The 20,466-nt window shown below is 44.8% G+C and overlaps 1 protein-coding gene across 1 annotated transcript in view; it reads right to left on the bottom strand.

Moving 5' to 3' along the window:
* LOC111950126 (probable helicase with zinc finger domain) overlaps positions 1 to 20,466 on the bottom strand; it is a 67,786-nt gene that overhangs the window by 40,402 nt on the left and 6,918 nt on the right. Inside the window, 14 exon segments of the mRNA XM_070435301.1 lie at positions 1,984 to 2,162; positions 3,358 to 3,459; positions 4,490 to 4,669; positions 6,426 to 6,556; positions 8,603 to 8,939; positions 12,331 to 12,598; positions 13,683 to 13,953; positions 13,956 to 13,992; positions 14,590 to 14,696; positions 15,194 to 15,392; positions 15,789 to 15,864; positions 16,158 to 16,206; positions 16,392 to 16,448; positions 17,468 to 17,592. Of these exon segments, the coding sequence (XP_070291402.1) occupies positions 1,984 to 2,162; positions 3,358 to 3,459; positions 4,490 to 4,669; positions 6,426 to 6,556; positions 8,603 to 8,939; positions 12,331 to 12,598; positions 13,683 to 13,953; positions 13,956 to 13,992; positions 14,590 to 14,696; positions 15,194 to 15,392; positions 15,789 to 15,864; positions 16,158 to 16,206; positions 16,392 to 16,448; positions 17,468 to 17,592 (2,118 nt within the window).

The raw sequence follows: 20,466 nt of genomic DNA on the forward strand, positions 1-20,466 counted from the left end.
TGACTAGAGCTTTGCACTTTAAATATTAAAATTGACAAACATTAACTTTCTAACCCCAAATAAACTAATGACGAATGCTCTCATGTCCTATTCGTTCTGTAAACTCGTAGGCCTAGTTTAGATGTGCTTATTGTTCCAGCAAAAAAGGTTTGTTTWTCTTCTACCCCTTCTGTCTATCCATCTTCAACAGTAGCCACTACACACCAATGCTGGTTTTGCTGACGTTTYAAAGGGTTTGAGCGGTGGTGTCCCCGATTTAAAATACTCAAACATTTCTCAGTCCGTGAGGAGAAGGTCATGTACAGACTGTTTTTTGTTGTTGTTGGTTTCTAGTCCGTCTGGCTTTGTGATTGCACAGAGAGCAAAAATAAAAATAAAAAAAACTGGAAAAAGATAAATGCGGGCCTGCCTTCTGCCACATCTCTCCGTCTCTTTCTCAACTTCAGACAGTAGCCGCTATACACACTAAAGCTGGTATTGCAGACGTTTGYAAAGGTATCGAGCGGTAACCCTGATTTTAAAAAAAGGCTCAAACGCTGCCTGGCACATGAGGATGAAACGGCATATTAGAGGACTGTCGGAGCAGAGCAGGCAGGGAGAAGTGGAAGAAACAACCACTGTACAGCCGCGTCCAAACGCCGCAACATTTCCACAAGAATAGTACAGTATGATGGTGGAGAAACGGATCAATTGAGGGCGTTAGAGGGTTTCATGGATTTTTCTTTAACGTTTGGAACTAGCATACTTCAGAATAAAAAAAATTGAAAACCCAGACAGGAGTGGAATGCATTCACGTTCTGTATAGTGTAAGCCCATATTTACAATATTTATCTTTACAACAAATTCTTTSGCAAAATGCACGACAAAGTTTGTATTCATGTTGAGCGTTGGAACTGCAGTTGCACTTGAGKAAGAGATGAAATATAAAGCACATTTTGCCACCTATTGTAGTAGGGTTGTTTGTGTATGGCACCCTGTATGTCAGTTAAGAGTCTACAAAGACACCAAAGTACCATAAATTCACCTCCCATTGTCATAGGAGTCATTATTAACAACTCTAACCCAGCCATCTAACCCCAGCCTAAGGTGAAGCTAGCGCCACAGCGCCACCCTCAAAAATAGGCAAAACAGCGCATACTGGACAGGAATGATGTACAATGATAAGTACGTAAGGGTCTGTAACGTACCGAGGCTGGGCGTAAGAGGAAAGGAAGGCAGGTTCTGTTAATGAGCGGGGGCAGTCGGACATGAAAAGGGGGGGGGGTTCTCTCGATCTCACACACACACACACAGACAGACCATTGGCTGCCAAAAGCCTGGCCCATAGAGAAGGGATTAACAAGCCCAAACAAAAACAGTTGAGAGCCAACGCAACCTGATCGACATGTGTACTGGATTGGTGATTTGTTATCACTACAAAGGAGCGGGAGGAGCTCCCAATTGCCTCATTTGTRGGCGGTTTTCATCAACGGCGAGCGCGGGAGATAGATGAAACGCGAGGAGGGGGGGCCTAATAAAGTGAAGTGCAATGCTATACAGGCAGATGGTGTTCCTAAAAAACAGACAAAGCCCTCCGCTGACACATTAGAGACGGCTATTAGCTCGCCGCTGACAAATTGGTTTGTTTTCATCGTCTTTTTAACTCCATCTTAAAAGGACTTCTTTCCTCTCTCCACCCGCCTCATGCCGTTACGGGGAAGGGGTGGCGGCTGATCTAAAGACGKGCTGGGGCGGATTTGAGATGTGTCATGTAGCTACGGTACGTGGGTGTCTGGATCGTTTTAAGGCCCTGTTGTCATTCCGTTGACTTTAAAACAAAACTGCTTGGTAAACGCAGAAAATGTAGCCTAAGCCGTTTCAACAGGCAGTTTGCAGTTGCATTGCTCACTTGTTCCTGGCTATACAGCTCCTTGTGTCAAGTAGTTATCCCACCAGTGTGTGATACGTTTGCTGTATATGCTACGTRAGCGGTTAGCCACTCACCTGGCTCCAGGTCCAGCTGGCAGAGGTACTGGGAGGTGCTGAGGGTGACCACCACCACGCGGTGCCGGAGGATGTCCTCTCTCTCGGGCATCTGGAAAGTGTACTGTGTGTTAGAGATCAGACAGTACTGCTGCACCAACGGGTGGACAGTCTTCACCCAGCGGTTCCTGAAGTATACCCTGGGGGGGGCAGAGAAAGAGGACACAGCGGGATGGTTAATTCCAGACAAACTGGGCTGACAAAATCAAAAGTAGCAGATATTTACGTTGAGAAGTATCTATTTACTGGTTTTAATATGATTGGGATTARTTATTTAACATTTAAATTCCTGAACTTGCAATTGACAAGTAGACACACAAATTAGCAACATATCAACATATTGACTTTTCATACTTTTAACATTTTGCAACTGTCCTGACATTTTCATATCACTCCATTGGTCGCATCTTGTCTCATTCCTTACGGCGTTGTGTGCCTCGACAGGGTTTAGCGGGCTCAAAGAACTGTCTGTGTATCGCCTTCACAGCATGCACACGTACGGCCTTCTCACTTGGCWAAGCACACAAAGCCCCGGGAGAAATTGGCTGARAGCCCAATTACATGGCGATTACAGTGGGATTCCCAAAACACCCCTTGGTATCAGACCATCAGTCAAGTGTAACAAGTCATTTGGCCCTTCACTGCCACATGGGGTCTGGCTAGAAGTCAGGGAAACATTTTGATTTTGTTGGGGGGGGGGGGCTGGATTACAGTTACTGTGATTAGAAGTCACAGAAGCAGTAGTTGAGGGAAGGAGATTGAGTGAAGGTGAGAAAGGGAGGAACGCAGGAGACTTTATGTRACAGCTGCTGTGTCGTGAGGCCGGGACACATCTCCTCAGAGAGATCCGAGGTCTGCCGAGCTSACTSCCATACGGCAACCGCTGTTCCGCTCCACTGCACCTCTAATCTCAATGGCGTGGACGGATCAATCCACCCGTGCTTCTACATCTGCATTGCTTGCCGTTTGGGGTTTGAGGCTGGGTTTCTGTATAAGCACTTTGTGACATCTGCTGATGTAAAAAGAGCTTTATAAATACATTTGATTGATCGATCCGATCACTGATTTTGACTGCGATTCCATGCGGTCGATACAACTACGAGTGGATTCGGGTTTGTTGATGCCTCAGGCTACAGCCAGCAGGGAGAACTGAATGCCTGAAAGCACACTGTTCACAAGAGGTGTGGATTGATTTCAGGCGGCAGGTTGGATACTGTAACAGCAAAAAAAAAGAATGAATATCTTGGAATAAAGCAAGTGTTGTGTCTTATGAGGGTCTCGGRGTTCTGAAGAGGTGCTGCAAACCCCTTGTAAAGCTCTTCTGCAGGCCCTTACCTGAGAGGTCTTGCATGCGCGTTGCCCGCTTCTACGTATGGATGAAGGTAGTCCTTTATGTACAGGTCAGCTGCACTGTTGGAATGGGTGCAAATGAGGACCCTGCGAAAGAAAGGGGATAAATGTGTCAGCGCTTAGGAGATCTTTAACACAATAAATATGCCCGGGAGATTTTGTTGACCACCTGATCTGACCAGGGACAAACTCCAGGCCATAACAAKGAAAGACAAGTAGGTATGTCGGAGAATCACTGCATAGAAGTGACAGAACACCTACTGTTTCGACGTTGAGGCAATACAGACAATTCTAGAACATTTATTTTGACGTGAACATGTTAACACGTTCCTTAAAACAGCGTTGCAGGAACGTTGTGCACTTGACCGCATGTTCCTACTTCTCAGAAAGTTAACATCATGATGAACAACTGTCTATAGGGGTCAYTCACCCTCCTTGTATCGGCTTTTAAAACATCCATAATTCATTCCCACCATATAATATTTAACATAGTCAGTTGGAAAGTTTCAGATGAATATTGTATTCCTACACATTTTTCAGAACATATTTTTTTATTARGTATGAAGGCTTTATAAAATTAAAATAAACGTATCTTATGTTCAAGGCCAAATGCCACAATGTATTCTATGATTATTTTAAAATAAAAACACAGGAAACATTGTCGTTTCCTATTTTTACACTAGCCAATATACATTTCCTGTCAGCGTCTCGCCGGACTAACAAGAGAAGGGGCAAAAAGTGGGAGAGCGGGAGTCTTCAGGGCATTTTGCGTTCTATTACAACATGGAATTCTGTTGGAACTGAGATAACAGGCCGTTGTAATGACAATTCAATTGAACACGTGGTTCACTTGAATGGAGATTAACCATCCAAACACAATCAACCAACCAATCGCTGCCTCAATCCCATTCGACTGACATTCCCTTAATCCACACACATCCGCCCCAATTGCCTTCAGTGACACATTCTGATACACCCAACTTGACAATGTCACCCTGATGGTTTTCTTAACTGTCAACTCRGAGGCTGCCTGAAGCCCCGGGAGCAGCAGTAACCTTTGCCCTTTTAGAGCGACCCATCTAGCCGTAAAGGAGTTGGCGTGTGGTGCCCGCCTCACCTGCTGTCGTCCTGCTTGAGGATGTGCTTGACGGCCTGTGCCAGGGTGAAGGTCTTGCCCGTGCCGTAGGGCCCGATGATGAGCACAGGGGGCAGGGGGATGGTTAGAGGCGTGGTGATGGCCAGGATGGCCTCCTTCTGCTTGGCGTTGAGACGCGGGTCCAGCTGCTCGTCCCACTGCCTGCAGGGTGACAGAGAGAGAGAGGGGGGGATGAGATAGGGTAGGAAGAAGGGAGGAGGAAGATGAGATTCACATTGACACTAAGTCGGCTGGCTGGCGAACAAGCAGCATCGCTCATGGGGTTCCTGACACAAGGAGGGGGACATTTGTCCACACACACCAAACCCCGCCAAAAGCACACTAACACACCCTCTTAAGTCTGATAAACCGTGGGCCAGTCTCTCAGTCTACTAGCATCTCGGTCCTCATTAGAAAGCAGTGGCCAAGTTGAGCTGAACAGCCCYCCCGGTCGATCGTATACAAGCCCAGCCATGCTAAAGGCAGCTGTAAGCACCGTGAAGGGGCTGTGAATAGGTAGGGCAGAGGGACGGATTCAGGGATCAGTGGGGATGAACGGAGAGCCCGGGTCAGGGTTTAAAACTGAGCTGGGAGGCTCACCCACAGAGTAATGAGGTCTGAGGGAAGAGGGGTGAGGAGGGTTGAGGTCTTGGAATGGCTGGCTGAATGGCTGGCCAAAAGCACGGTGTATGGGTGGTGAAACAAACGGACACACACAGGGTGCACAGCTGGTCTGAGAAACCCAGACACGGGAGACAAGCGCATTGGCGCTGGCCAATTAGCTTATTKATGACCAATCAACATGGCAGTCAATAGCCACCATGCAGTCAGGCAAGGCAGGGGCTTTGTTAGGCCTACATAACAAGTAATATAACCTACTTAGTCTAACAGGCAACACTTTCCATATTATTTCAAACCCATTTTTAACACCACTCATTCTCATACCATTWTCTTAATGAGGTGAAGCACACGTGGACCCAWAGTATTTAGGGACTTTATCCAAATTGGTTACTGCCATATGGAGCTAGTTAAGGTGGTGATTGTACTAATAACCATTGCCAATATTGTAAGTGTTTCCCCCTTTATGCATTTAAATTGTGGCCACCACTGCAAAACACATATATAAAACGCAGGAAGAAGAACCTGACTTGTTGATCTTTCAGTAGCAAAAGTTAAAGCGCATGAAGTCTTTAATCAAAGCGTATACAGTGTTAATCATAGTCAGTAAACCAGATAAATGAGTTATTTGGAAGCATGAGATTAGTCTTGACTTTGTTGACTCTTGGGTTCGTGTCAATAAAGATTACTCTGTGGCCCTCCAATAGTTGTCCGACTTTAGCCGGGAGAACTAACAGCTTTTTAAAATGGCCGCCTAGTCAGCGAGGGCAGCTAGTCTCGGTCACCTTTCTCAACTTCATTCCGATGTGAAGGTCTTAGCAAAGCTAATTTACCGTGCATGTTTTAGGGAGACTTCTATATTTAACCTAAATGAGTATGCAAGCTAGAATAACATTTTACACACACACACACGTAGGTTATAGCGTAATCTTAAAAAAATAAAATGTCCTCTGACAAATGTCAAAACCTCACATGGATCAATGGAGGTGAGTAAGGGGCCTGTTGGGTGGATGCTGATTAGCAATGGCTGRCCTGAACCTGTTTACACACCATGGAACAGGGGTTGAAGGATCTATGTCAGGCAAATTCAAATCTGGAACACGGAGCCACTTCTGATTTTCATTATTTCCCTCAACGACCGATTTAGACCTGGGACACCAGATGGTTGCAATTAATTATCAGGTACAACAGAAAAATGGCGGCAGACCTCCAGGCTCAGATTTGAATACCCCTGGTCTAGGGTGGGTTGGATAGTACCTGGAGGGGGCTACAGGAATTGTGTGTGCTCGTGCGTGCGTACCTGTTGGGGCTCCAGGGGATGGTGGGGGTAAGGCTGGCGTCTGGGAACAGGATGCCGTTGTCTTTGATGCGGTCCAGAGCATAGTGCATCTCACACAGGGGCAGGCGGTTCAACTGAAACTGCAGCTCCACCTGGGGCAGAGGGGGAACACAGGAGTGGGTACTCATGGACAGTGTGGCCACGGTCAGAAGACAGAAGTGGTCTTGGTTAGTCGTCGTCAGGTCAGAAGCAGTCAGTGTGGTCACTTATTTAGGTCACTCAATCCAAGTGTTGAGACTAAATAAAGAGCCAGTTTAGAGGAGAGGCTCAGCTGGAAACAATTGGCTCTGCACAACTGACACATTACTCAATGACCTATCGACACACTGCTAAAATGGCTGTTACGAATTTAAACTGTTGGTCTCCCTCGCTCCTTTTCATGGACAAGCAGCCATTTATAAGGTCCTATGAAATACGTGGGTCAAATTTTTCGCGAGGGTTCCCCCCTTCAGTTTTCACTCTTTTTTTTTTTAAATAGAAAAACAACTAAATTGGATGTTTGAATCCACAACAATACTCAAACCATATCAGGAAACCACTTTGAGGTCTGGAAAAACATTGAAATGTAGATTTTAGTGTACTTATTACCCTTTAATTTCAGTGTGCACCTAGGAGAGCTGATGCTTAGATATATTTTTGTAGCGCACAGTGACGGTAGAGTTTGCAAAAGAAATAGCCACTGGATATAATTTTGTTAGGTAAGCATAGGCTACTTTGTGTAGTTAACATTTAATTGAGAAGGTTTTTAGGAAAGACTTTTCGTTAGCATCGACGCTAACGGCTACATACCGAATCATTGATGCATTCTGTTCATGTCTAATGATAAACTTGCGCACTTCTGTGATTCCGTCCGTGTCCTCCGCATTGCGGATTTTATACGGCCCTAGTGTAGTTACCCTTTAATTCCATTGCGCACCTAGAAAGAGGCTGGGGATGTTTTTGTAGAGCACATTGTGATGGTAGAATTTGCCAAACACATACCTACTGGATTAATGCAAATAATCATGATATCATTCTTCCAGGTAAGCATAGTTTCATTCATAATAGCATGGGTATCCACAGGGTGGCTAGATAGCTAGCTTTAATTCCCCCATCGCCACAGGCCCTGTCCTAATCACTTAGCCAGACATGAGCTGCTAACAGATACAGTAGCCAGCAGTAAAGTGTGGAGAATGAGGGATAAAAGGAAACCGAAAGAGAAAAAGATTTATGAATAAAAACAATAAAAAGAACATTGAGGCGAGAGAGACATTCTAAATGGCAAGAAGATAAGGACAAAGAGCAAGAGATAGAAAGGCAACCAAATGTCTCGCTCCAAAACACCACGGACAGATTATTTTCCCAGCAACAGGCTTGTTTGGATAATTGCTCATGCCCGGGCCTCGCTTTCCCCCGCCAGCCCATCATTCACACCGGCGAGAAAGATCAGCCTTCAGCCGCCACTGGGCAAAGTAATCTGGATCTCTCGCCGCACTGGCAGAGTGCAATTTTCCCTGGAGAGCCAGCCTTACCGTCGACGGCGCTAACCTTTGTGAAGTGGTAATCGATACGGGGACCTTTCACCCTGAGAGTTTGCTTTACGCTAAAGCATCAGACGTCGGAGAGGTGGAGAGGTGAGGCTTTCATTAATGATTTCTCAGCTCTCAAAATGGCAGAGGACACAATGGAATGGGAGATTGAAAATATTGAAAGGACGGGGTGGTGGGCCTTTAAGGGGTTTAAACCATTCACCTGACTCAGAGAATAGTTTCTATGCCATCTCCTCTGTCCGTGGTGACATGGGACATGAACAAGCTTTTCGAGGCTGACGCCATGTCAAGGGAGAAGTCCTTGTGACTCAAAAGTATAGACCTCACCCGTGGTGTGATTATGTGTTGTATTGAACTACAGGGAACAAACCACACTAAACAGCCTCCATATTGCAACATGGCTAGAATGGCACTGACTCCATACTGGACTTTAGATCCGTTCAGCCAATAACCTACCCACAAAATTAAATWGAAAAAMACCTATTMTGGCAGCTGCCATTCTATAAATCTGTTGAAAAATAAAATATATTCTAACCAATCAACTCTTCTGTAGCAACTTGTTGCTAAGTCAATCACACAGTGTTAWACAACAATGTATTTTGTCCGTACCTGCAGTTCCCTATCAGGTATCAAGCCCAGCTCCTCGCAGCAGTCCTTGCATATCCGCAGGAAGATGTAGTCCTTGGTCTTCTCTTCGATGCAGGCCTCGTAGACCCGCTCCTTGACCCCCGGGGGCTGGCTGCACCACTCCTGGCGGGCCAGGGGCAGCAGCAAGACAGAGTTCACCTTGGTCATGACAAGGCGGCCCGCCAGCGTGTCCTCCGACAGCGTCTCCGTCAGCTTGAAGCGGGCGAAGAGCTGCCCGTTCTGGGCGTACTTGGCGCCACCCGAGATGCCAGTCAGCATGAAGCTGGTGACCAGCTGGAGGTTGACTTTGATGTTGAACCTGGTGGGAGAGGAGAGTTAGCGTCATTAGCCAGAAATTAGGTTAGGAATGGGAGCATTAGCATTGTTAGAAAAGGCTAATATGACTGACGAAAGGGGAGAGTAGGCCTAAGCGAAGTTAGCCAGAAATGAGGTTAGGAATGGGAGCATTAGCATTGTTAGAAAAGGCTAATATGACTGACGAAAGGGGAGAGTAGGCCTAAGCGAAGTTAGCCAGAAATGGACATTAGCATTGTTATCCAGTGCTGAGGCGACTTTGATGTTGGAACTTGGGAGGGGAGAGGGTGGGACGGTAGCAAAGATAGATAGCAATGAAATGGGACTGGAGTCGTCGTGTCGAAAATATGRACCATGTTTAACTGGAATAAGGTTGAATCAATGTAACTTCTTAACTTCTAGAAATTTGACCTTTTCACATTATTTTAATGCAAAAAGCAGTTGTGATCCAAAGAGGGCCAACGTTTTGCCATGTGGTTTACAGGACAAACTTTTTGCCCGGAGGCATTCACATAGACAGTTGTTAGTGTTAGAAACATGTTTGTGTTGGGTAGAAGGATCTTCTGTTTGGCAWGAAAATCTACCAATTCATCACTTTCTATTTCAGCAGAGTGGCAAAACAGACTTGCACCATATGTTTCAGCTTTAGGGGTCCCTTAGGTAAGCTCGGGCCCTTAGAGAGCATTGCAGATTGATTGTTGAATAATCATTCAGACCCCTTGACTTTATCCACTTTGTTAGGTTACAGCCTTATTCTAAAACGGATTTAATATTTGGTTTGAGGAGAAAGAGGACACAAGTTGGGCCATGTGGTCATGGGTGGTTCATGGACAGCCAAAATTATTTTCTCAGAGATCAATAGCTCTTATCAAGACAGCAATACTGGGAGAGTATTTGACAGGGACATTACACTATTTATAGTATTATTGATACAATATTCATATTATATAGCCTAATATTGTGTATTATCAATTACAGTTCATTCATAAAGTATTCAGACCCCTTGACTTTTTCCACTGTTAGGTTACGCCCTTATTCTAAAACGGATTAATATATTTTCCCCCACATCAATCTACACACAACACCCCATAACGACAAAGCGAAAACAGGTTTAGACTTTTTTTAAATACCTTATTTACATAAGTATTCAGACCCTTTGTTATGAGCTCGAATTGGCTCAGGTGCATCTGTTTCCATTGATCCTCTTGATGTTTTACAACTGATTGGAGTCCAATGTGGTAATTCAATTGATTGGACATGATTTGAAGGCACACACACCGTGTCTAATATGATGTCCTGCATGTCAGAGCAAAAACCAAGCCATGAGGTCGAAGGAATTGTCCGTAGAGGATTCCGATACAGGATTGTTCGAGGCACAGATCTGGAGAAGGGTACCAAAAAATTCTGCAGCAATTGAAGGTCCCCAAGAACACAGAAGCCTCCATCATTCTTAAATGGAAGAAGTTTAGACCCCCAAGACTCTTCTAGAGCTGCCGACCGGCCAATCAGGGGAGAAGGCCTTGGTCAGGGAGGTGACCAAGAACCCGATTGTCACTGACAGAGCTCCTCTGTGGAGATGGGGAGAACCTTCCAGAAGGACAACCATCTCTGCAGCACTCCACCAAATCAGGCCTTTTCGGTAGAGTGGCCAGGTGGAAGCCCTTCCTCAGTAAAAGGCACATGACCAGCCGTGTGGCTTACCAAAAAAGCACCTAAAGGACTTCAGACTCATGAAACCAAGATTCTCTGGTCTGGATTGAAACAAGATTCAACTCTTTGGCCTGAATGCCAGCATCACATCTGAAGGAAACCTGGCACCATCCCTACAGTGAAGCATGGTGGCAGCATCATGCCACGGGATGTTTTTCAGCAGCAGGGACTGYGAGACTAGTCGTGATCGAGGGAAAGATGAACAGAGCAAAATACAGAGAGATCCTTGCTCCAGAGCGCTCAGGACCTCAGACTGGGGKAAAGGTTTACCTTCCAACAGGACAATAACCCTAAGCACACAGCCAAGACAACACAGGAGTGGCTCCGGGACAAGTCTCTGAATGTCCTTGAGTGACCCAGCCAGAGCCCGGACTTGAACCCGATCAAACATCTCTGGAGAGACCTGAAATAGCTGTGCAGCGATGCTCCCCATCCAACCTGACAGAGGATCTGCAGAGAAGAATGGAAGAAACTCCCCAAATACAGGTGTGCCAAGCTTGTCACGTCATATGCAGGAAGACTGGAGGCTGACTGGAGGCTGCCAAAGGTGCTTCAACAAAGTACTGAGTAAAGGTTCTGAATACTTTTGTAAAATGTGATATTTCAAGTTTAATTTTTTATAAATGTGCAAAAAAATTCTGAAAACGTGTTAAGGGCTAGTGTGTAGATTGGGGGGGAACAATTCAATCAATTTTAGAATAAGGCTGTAATGTAAGAAAATGTGGAACAAGTCAAGAAATTCACAGGTCCTAGATCAGATTATTCTGATGAACAGATTCCCCTTGAAGAACACCCCACGAAGCCACACGTCCCGGACACAGATTAAGCCCTGTCCTGGACATAAAAGCACTTTAAAACTGGAGAATCTCCATAGAACATGCTTCTTGTCCACGACTCAGCTAAATCTGTTTCCCGGGAAACCGGCCCTCAATGTTAAATTGGAAGATTGAGAGGAACCCATCATTCCACAGCCCCAGGCAAATGACAATAACAGTGATGAGGGGGAACAGTGACGGAGGGCAACCCTGGTTACTTCCACTCGGGTGACTAAGCGAAGGCTTGGGGGCCTTTGATTCGGTCTTAATCAGGGTTGGACTGCTGTGATAACCTGGTCTCCTTCTCACCTTCCACTGAGGAGAGCAGCAGGTGCCGAATTACAGGGGGGTTTTGGGGAGGCGCCTCAGTTTATACACAAGAAATTACTTATATTCTAAAACAAATTTCCTGCTCTGGGGAAATCTCTGGGGATGCCGAGGAGATATGCATTATTAAAAAGGGCTTTAGCTGTGTGCCTGGCCACGTGTGGTGCACGCACACACACACACACACACACACACCCCTTTTACTGTGGAAGACCGACTCTGACACCTTGTGGTGGGCCAGTCTCACAGACCTCCACTCAATCCAGACTGTCGCTCCGTACTGTCTACACACTAAAATGTCTATTTGCCGGTATCAAGAGGTGTGACTGACTAAACCTCAATAAAAAGGACCACTAAAGGACCAACCCTTCGGAGAAAACAGACTAAAAAAATCAGCACACACTCCTTACAATTATCACTAGCAAATGAAAGTGCTATTTAAAAAGTTTATTTTTAGCAATAAAACCCATTGTCAGTGGTTGAAGGTTTTCAGAATAGGGCTGCTTGGAAACAGACTACAACAACAAAGAGGCTCRCACTCACTTGCTGACTTCTTTGTACTGGGCGATCTCCTCGATGTAGAGCAGGTCGTGCAGGCGGGCCTGGTAGTTGTCCCGGGTCAGGGTCTTGTCCAGCACCGACTGGGTGAAGAGCTGGTCGGCCGACAGGGGGATCTGGTAGCGGGCCAGCAGGCTGCGGTCCAGGTCCACCGTCTCATTGGGGCTGAACTCCACGATGGTCTTGCAGGACGGGTCCCAGCGCTTGGCCGTCATCAGGAGCTGCTGCCTGGCTTGCATTAGGTGCTCCAGGTCTGGAGAGGGGAGGGTTTATTGTGAAAACCACACCTTCCAACATTAATATTGACACTTGATCATGAGGGTTATAAGGAAATATTGGCCTGCACTTGAGTGGTTCTGATGGCTCAGTAGGTAAGACCAGGGTTGTGCGTTTGAGTCCCGCATGGGCCATATATACATTTTACTCTAAGTCACAGGGGATTTTGGGTAAGGCTAGACAGAATCTGCAGGTTTCTTACTCAGAGATCTATATAATCCTGATATTGTTATTCCAATCCTATAGAACCGTATCAACAGCTTTCATGCATTTGTCTGTAAACATAATAATGGCTAACAGTGTTGTTATGAATGTTTTGACTCGTACAAGTATTACTGTATTTCAAATCCTCTTCCAGTTCAGGAAGAGGAGCTTTAGGAYAATTCTGCCCACGCAGATTCCACCTGGCCCAAATCATGGGAAATATTGGCCTGCTACTAAAGCTATGAGGACTGGCCAGTACACAGATTTTTTTTGTTACATAACCAAAGGATAAGAACATTGGACATTGCATTTGCACTTCTGAAATAGTGAGTAGAATAAGTCTAAAGTCCGTAGTGTCATACCCAAGAAGAGTCAAGACTGTAATTGCTGCCAAAGGTGCTTCAACAAAGTACTGGAGTAAAGAGTCTGAATACTTTCTTTACATTTTTTTTTTTTTTTTTTATATAACTGTTTTTGCTCTGTTATTATGGGGTATTGTGTGTAGACTGAGGGAAAAACATGTGTTTTAGCCATTTTAGAACAAGGCTGTAATGTAACAAACTGTGGAAAAAGTCAAGGGGTCTGAATACTTTCAGAAGGCACTGTGTATGGCGGCCGTATCCCTCAGCTGGGTGCTACACATTGTGGTGGATAAGGTGAGTTCAGTTACCTTCCATTACATTGCTAGGCACTTTGAGGCCTTATAAGGAATGTCATAAATGCAACCCATTATCAATATAACCCAACTTCTCTTTTAAAGTCATTTTAGTTTTATTTTCTATTAGATGTTAGAAACTTGGACTACTGAGTGAGGGAGGGGGGTGGGAGGTTCGAGGTTGTATGTCATAACTGAAAACCTTCTATGGAGGCAGCGTCCACCATGATGCGCTGCATCAGCACGGGCTCCGAGCCAAAGTCGAAGACGATGGTCTGGCGGAAGGTGCCGAATATCTCGGTGCTGAAGCCCACCACCACCGTGTAGACGCAGTGGTCAATGCCGTTGTCGGCCGCCAGRGCCTCCTCGCCCGCCGTCCACTCCTGACAGCCCTCGGCCGCCGCCTGCAGCCGCTGGGCGCCGGCATCGCCAACCGACCACGCCCGTGATGGAAAGTGGGGTCGGTGGGCGTCGTGTAGAGCAGGGCGATGCGGTACAGCTTCCTCACAGGCGTGGGGGGGGGGGGGGAAAGTGTGAGAGTGGGCAATCAGAGATAAAAGGCAGATCATTTGGGTCTCATGTGGGTGCTCTTCGGGAAGCATTGTCAGTCAGTCAGTTACAGTCTAAGAGTATATGAAAACGTTGGCCTTTGAGAGGGAATGTTCAGATGCACAAGTACATGGTCTCCTGTTATAGTGCTGGGAATGAAAAAATATATACTACTTCAGTCAATGATACAAACTACTCCCACACACGACCTCGGCACAATTATTCTGTGATATGAGAAAGTCTTGATAAAGGTCGACATGACCAGACCGCCGGCAAAATCAACATATAGAGCCTGCCTGTGTGTGGGAGCAGTCTTTATCAAAGTTGCGTATAATGATATGGCCGTGTACGGCCTACGTATAACAGCCAGACGTTGCCAGACGATTTCAAATCAAAATCTACTTGTGTGGTGCTTTTGGAAATATGGTTGAATCCCAAACAGCACTCTATTCCCTATATAGTGAACTGCTTTGAGGGTCCTGGTCAAAYGTAGTGCACTACATAGGGAATAGTGTGGTATTTGGGGTGCTGACATTGAGTGAGACAGAGCCCCCGTTACCTTGCAGAACAGGGAGAAGGTCCAGGAGTGAGCTGATTTCTTGGTGGTGACAGTTACGGAGAGGTTGGAGCTGTGTTCCACGCTGACGCCGTCCAAATAGTCACTCAGCTACGGCAGGAACAGAACACAAGACCATTCACGCCAAGTTGAGGAGAGTTTAACAAAATAAAAAAGTCCGGCTAAAATGAGGACATAACAGCTTAATAGYATGTACATTTAAAATGGGCAGTTTATTTGAGATAAGTAGACAGATGAAAGGGTCAACGGGTCTAAAAATCAATATATGCTGAAAGTACAGCACTGCATCTACCACCTGTATCAGCCTCAGGGGCTCTGTTCCAATACAAGCATCTTTACTTCCTCCCTTCCTTGAAGGACTAATCCCAGATCTGACCACCTGTCAATGTGTGTTAGATCAGTGATTACTTCAAGGGAGGAAGTAAGGAAGCGCTTGTTTTAATGAATTTGAACAAGGCCCAAAACGATCAGCTTCTCGGCTTTTCGTCCATTAGTTCAAATCAGTGATTACTTCCAGTAAGGGAGGGTGTATTTTAACAATATTCTAACAGGGCCATAGATAAGTGACTAGACTAGGGTTAACTCACCACTTTCTCYGGGGAGAGAGAGTTCATCCACTTCTCGATGAGCGCCTCCATGTAGTTCTCGGTGAAGTGCTTGCTCTCCTGCTGCTGCTTGAGGCGGATGAGGCGCGAGGCGTAGCGCTTCTGCCACTCCATCAGCTCCTCCTGGGAGTGGGCCGACGTGCACTGGGCACCGTAGCGACACAGGCCCTGCTCCAGGAACCTGGAGGAGGAGGACAACAGGACATTCAACCAGGTGGCGGCAACTTGTTACATGGRTTTCATTTCCAARAGTGTCCGAGAAACCAACCTCCAAGGGCCTGAAGCCAAAGMGCCTCACCCTCTGAAGCAACACTGAAAACCTGTGTCAGTTGCTTAGCTAGGTAACAGTGTTAATAAYTGTTTAGTTGCATGTAAAGCAAACCCGTGTTCGCAGCAGGTGGACATAATACTGGTACAATAACAATGTTTTTAAATGAAGGCCACTCAATGTACAAATGTGACTAAGTGATTGCATACAACATGCCAATTACTTGTTAAACCAGTCTTGTAATATATTATATGAACTATGGTCTTATGCCACTGTTAAAACGTAGTCAGCAACACACAACAGCATTACCTTTTACACAGCGTGTACTCCTCACTGCTGGTAACTCCTCTAGGCGGGGGGCGAAACTGCCATCCATCCCGTACTTCTGACCACAAAGACATCGTTGCATCAACAAAACATCCCACGCACAGAGTAAATAACCACCTACATGTGGACTGGGAGTCAAGCTTTTGAGACTTGAGTCAAAGTGAAAATGAAATCCAACTTTAAAGGCTTCGTCTTTCAATATTCCGCGACCAGGCGTTAAATTAGTATTCCTTTTTGAAGCAAATCGGAGCATTGYGCCTGACTATGTGTTGAGCACAAGTTGTTAAATCCAAACATTGACATACATAAATGCATCCAAATCATTTTTTCGAGTGAGGATGACTTGCTCACCTTCCTCGTTGTCGTCTGTATATTCTGTGGCCATCTCGCTACGAATGGCCTGAGGGTGGAGAAAAAGTATTGTATTCATAAGACAATAACATTTCATGTCTATTCAAACAATTAGTTGACCTCCTGGGGACTGCAACAGGTGATACATCTGCAGGGTCATTCACTTTTAAATATAATCAATACTCATAGCCCAAAGTCCAACATAAGGCCAGACCACCTCACACAAACACTTACTTCAATTTCTGAGAGAAGCATTTTTAATCTAGTTAAGTCCTTTGTGACGATGCCGTTCTGAGGAAGAGAAGGTACAGGAAATACATTACAACACATACAATACCGGCAAGCATATCCAAAAGGTTTTTGGACTATATCACTTAAAGAGACTTGACACAGTCACTGGTCACTTCAAAATATTCTTCCATAAATAAATTACCTGAATAACACATTTGTTTATCCCAAAACCAAATCTATTTACAGGCTGGTTAAAAAAGCGTAAATAAAAGTGCCGCTTATGATTCTTATACCTTCTGCAGTAGCATGGTTGTTTCTCCCTGGTTCCCGCCAACTTGAGAACAATAAACTGATTTCATATCTATGCTTTTTGGTTGCCAGATAAGACAGTGTTCAGGCTTCTCGTTTCAACGTTGAATGTTATCTGTTGTTGGGAGTTGAATTAACGGACAGTCTCCTCGTGTGATAGGAAAACGTGTTTCCTGACACCAGAATGCTGTCCATTCATTCAACTACACTTATGTCAAATCACACTGTCAAAATAAAATCACAAAATTGAAACGGTCAGTTCATCTGAAAAGTAATTAATATTTTAGCAATAAAAAAAAAGTTAYGTCAATTGAGATTTTCAACACTAATATTTGGCTATTTTCTGACATTTGCCCTCATGCAGACGCTGGAGAATAACATAGCAACAAACCGTTAAAAGCATATCGATTCAACAGTCAACATGAACAACTCTGTGCTGAGAAAACTTGTTTCATAAAAAACCCAGAGGACATTTCCTGGAAAAGTCAAATAAACTCAAATGTTCCAGCTGCTCCCAGAGCTAAATGACTGTTTGTCTCCATAGATCAGTTATAGGAAAAAGGAGGTGAAGGGAGAAGAGGAAAGGTGAAGAGGAGGAAAATGAGAAAGAAGGCAGAAGGAGAAAGAGGGGGAGGTGGAAAAGGAGAAAAGGGAGTGGGGGAAAAATAAGAGGGGGAAAGAGGAGGAGGTGATGAACTAGGAGGGTGAAAAAGATGAAGGTGTTGGAGAGGCAGAGTGAACAGTGGAGTAAGGCCGGGAGCCAGTCTTACCAGAGGCTCCCCAAACAGGGACTTGGAGAGGAGYCCGGCCACTTCGTGCAGGCTGCCGTCCACCAGCATGCAGCGCAGGCTGGCCTGAAACGACCCGTCTCCCTTGGCCAGCTCCTCGGCCAGAACTGCAATAAACACACACAGGACGACAGGGAACGTTACTGTGCATGTTTGCACCGCACTACATTGCATGGAACGTGTGCTCACTCCCATCACGTCGAACTGTATTCTCTCCACCCAAGTCACATGACATGGGCAAAACTGCTGAACTGAAGCAGGCATGGTGTGGTAAAGTCCTCCTACACAGGGCTATGACCACCAATGTTATTCTAACCGCTTGTCTTGACATGGGTACAGCAAGCTACTTAAGCAGGCATGGCATGGAGAACTCCCACTCATGGACACWCTTACCYACAGTTGTGGCTGCTTTTCATGATGTATTGTTGTCTCTACCTTCTTGCCCTTTGTGCTGTTGTCTGTGCCCAATAATGTTCGTACCATGTTTTGTGCTTCTACCATGTTGTGTTGCTACRATGCTGTCTTGTCATGTGTTGCTGCCTTGCCATGTTGTCTTAGGTCTCTCTTTATGTAGTGTTGTGTTGTCTCTTGTCGTGATGTGTGTTWTGTCCTATATATAAATTGTATTTATTTTTAATCCCAGCCRCCGCAGGAGGCCTTTTGCCTTTTGGTAGGCCYTCARTGTAAATAAGAATTTGTTCTTAGCTGACTTGCCTAGTTAAATAAAGGTTAAATAAAATAAAACACGGCTATGAACGCAAATGTTATGCTAACCGCTTGTCTTGTAAGTTCTCTAACTTGAGCCTGAACCTTAGCGCTGACATTTACCCAAAACGTTGACCTGTTTCTAACCGGAACATTTGTTAAGCATATCATCATGCCTGGAATGATTTTAATAGCAATGAAACTATCTGAGATGACAACAAATTGCCAATAAAAACAAAACGTAAGGTCTGTTGAGTAGAACTGTTATACTTATAGACTTGGATAGAGGGCATCTTTGCCGCAATGGCTCTGAGCAAATGACATTCAGGGCTATATCCATTTTAAAGTGTTTTTTGTTGTTGTTGTTGATAGTTACAGTTGAATTCGGGAGTTTACATACACTTAGGRTGGAGTCATTAAAACTCGTTTTTGAACAACTCCACAAATGTCTTGTTAAACTACAGTTTTGGCAAGTRGGTTAGGACATCTACTTTGTGCARGACACAAGTAATTTTTCCAACAATTGTTTACAGACAGATTATTTCACTGTGTCCAGTGGGTCAGAAGTTTACATACACTAAGTTGACTGTGTCTTTACCTTTAAACAGCTTGGAAAATTCCAGAAAATTATGTCATGGCTTTAGAAGCTTCTGATAGGCTAATTGACTTCATTTGAGTCAATCSAAGGTGAACCTGTGGATGTATTTCAAGGCCTACCTTCAAACTCAGTGCCTTTTTGCTTGACATCATGGGAAAATCAAAAGAAATCAGCCAAGACCTCAGAATAAAAATTGTAGACCTCCACAAGCCTGGTTCATCCTTGGGAGCAATTTCCAAACGCCTGAAGGTACCACGTTCATCTGTACAAACAATAGTACGCAAGTATAAACACCATGGGACCACGCAGCCGTCATACCYCTCAGGAAGGAGACGCGTTCTGTCTCCTAGAGTTGAACGTACTTTGGTGCGAAAAGTGCAAATCAATCCCAGAACAGCAGCAAAGGACCTTGTGAAGATGCTGGAGGAAACCGGTACAAAAGTATCTATATCCACAGTAAAACGAGTCCTATATTGACATAAACTGAAAGGCCGCTCAGCAAGGAAGAAGCCAATGCTCCAAAACCGCCATAAAAAGCCAGACTACAGTTTGCAACTGCACATGGGGACAAAGATCGTACTTTTTGGAGAAATGTCCTCTGGTCTGATGAAACAAAAATTGAACTGTTTGGCCGTAATGACCATCGTTATGTTTGGAGGGAAAATGCTTGCAAGCCAAAGAACACCATCCCAACCGTGAAGCACGCGGGTGGCAGCGTCGTGTTGTGTGGGTGCTTTGCTGCAGCAGTGACTGGTGCACTTCACAAAATAGATGGCATCATGAGGCAGGAAAATGATGTGGATATATTGAAGCAACATCTCAAGACATCAGTCAGGAAGTTTAAGCTTGATCGCAAATGGGTGTTCCAAATGGACAATGARCCCAAGCATARTTCCAAAGTTGTGGCAAAATGGCTTGAGGACAACAAAGTCAAGGTATTGGAGTGGCCATCACAAAGCCCTGACCTCAATCCCATAGAAAATGTGTGGGCAGAAGTGAAAAAGCGTGTGCGAGCAAGGAGGCCTACAAACCTGACTCAGTTACACCAGCTCTGTCAGGAGGAATAGGCCAAAATTCACCCAACTTATTGTGGGAAGCTTGTGGAAGGCTACCTGAAACGTTTGACCCAAGTTAAACAATTGAAAGGCAATGCTACCAAATACTAATTAAGTAAACTTCTGACCCACTGGGAATGTGATGAAAGWAATAAAKWSWYAWAWAYAYWWRTCTCTKRWKTWWTWRTGACATTTCACATTCTTAAAATAAAGTGGTGATCCTAAATGACCTAAGAGAGGGAATTTTTACCCGGATTAAATGTCAGGAATTGTGAAAAACTGAGTTTAAATGTATTTGGCTAAGGTGTATGTAAACATCTGACTTCAACTGTACATATTGGGCTATTATTTGACGATATATCCTATTGTTTTAACAATATTTCAATAAAAAAAAAATGTGCCCGCACCAAAACCGCAGGATTTTTCCCTTCTTAGCTTGTTATCCATCTTTTTTTTTTTAAATAGGGAGCCAATTTGTTTTTAGCTCTTTTATTTCCTTAACGGATCAAAACTCGTTTTCTCATGCTCTCTCTTCAGCTGACATAGGCTTAGCAATATGTTTGGAACATCGAATCGCAATAAAATCATTGTATTCAAATCACAATACATAGAGAATCAAAATA

This window comes from Salvelinus sp. IW2-2015, linkage group LG1 (assembly GCF_002910315.2).
Source record: "Salvelinus sp. IW2-2015 linkage group LG1, ASM291031v2, whole genome shotgun sequence".
Lineage (NCBI taxonomy): Eukaryota > Metazoa > Chordata > Actinopteri > Salmoniformes > Salmonidae > Salvelinus > Salvelinus sp. IW2-2015.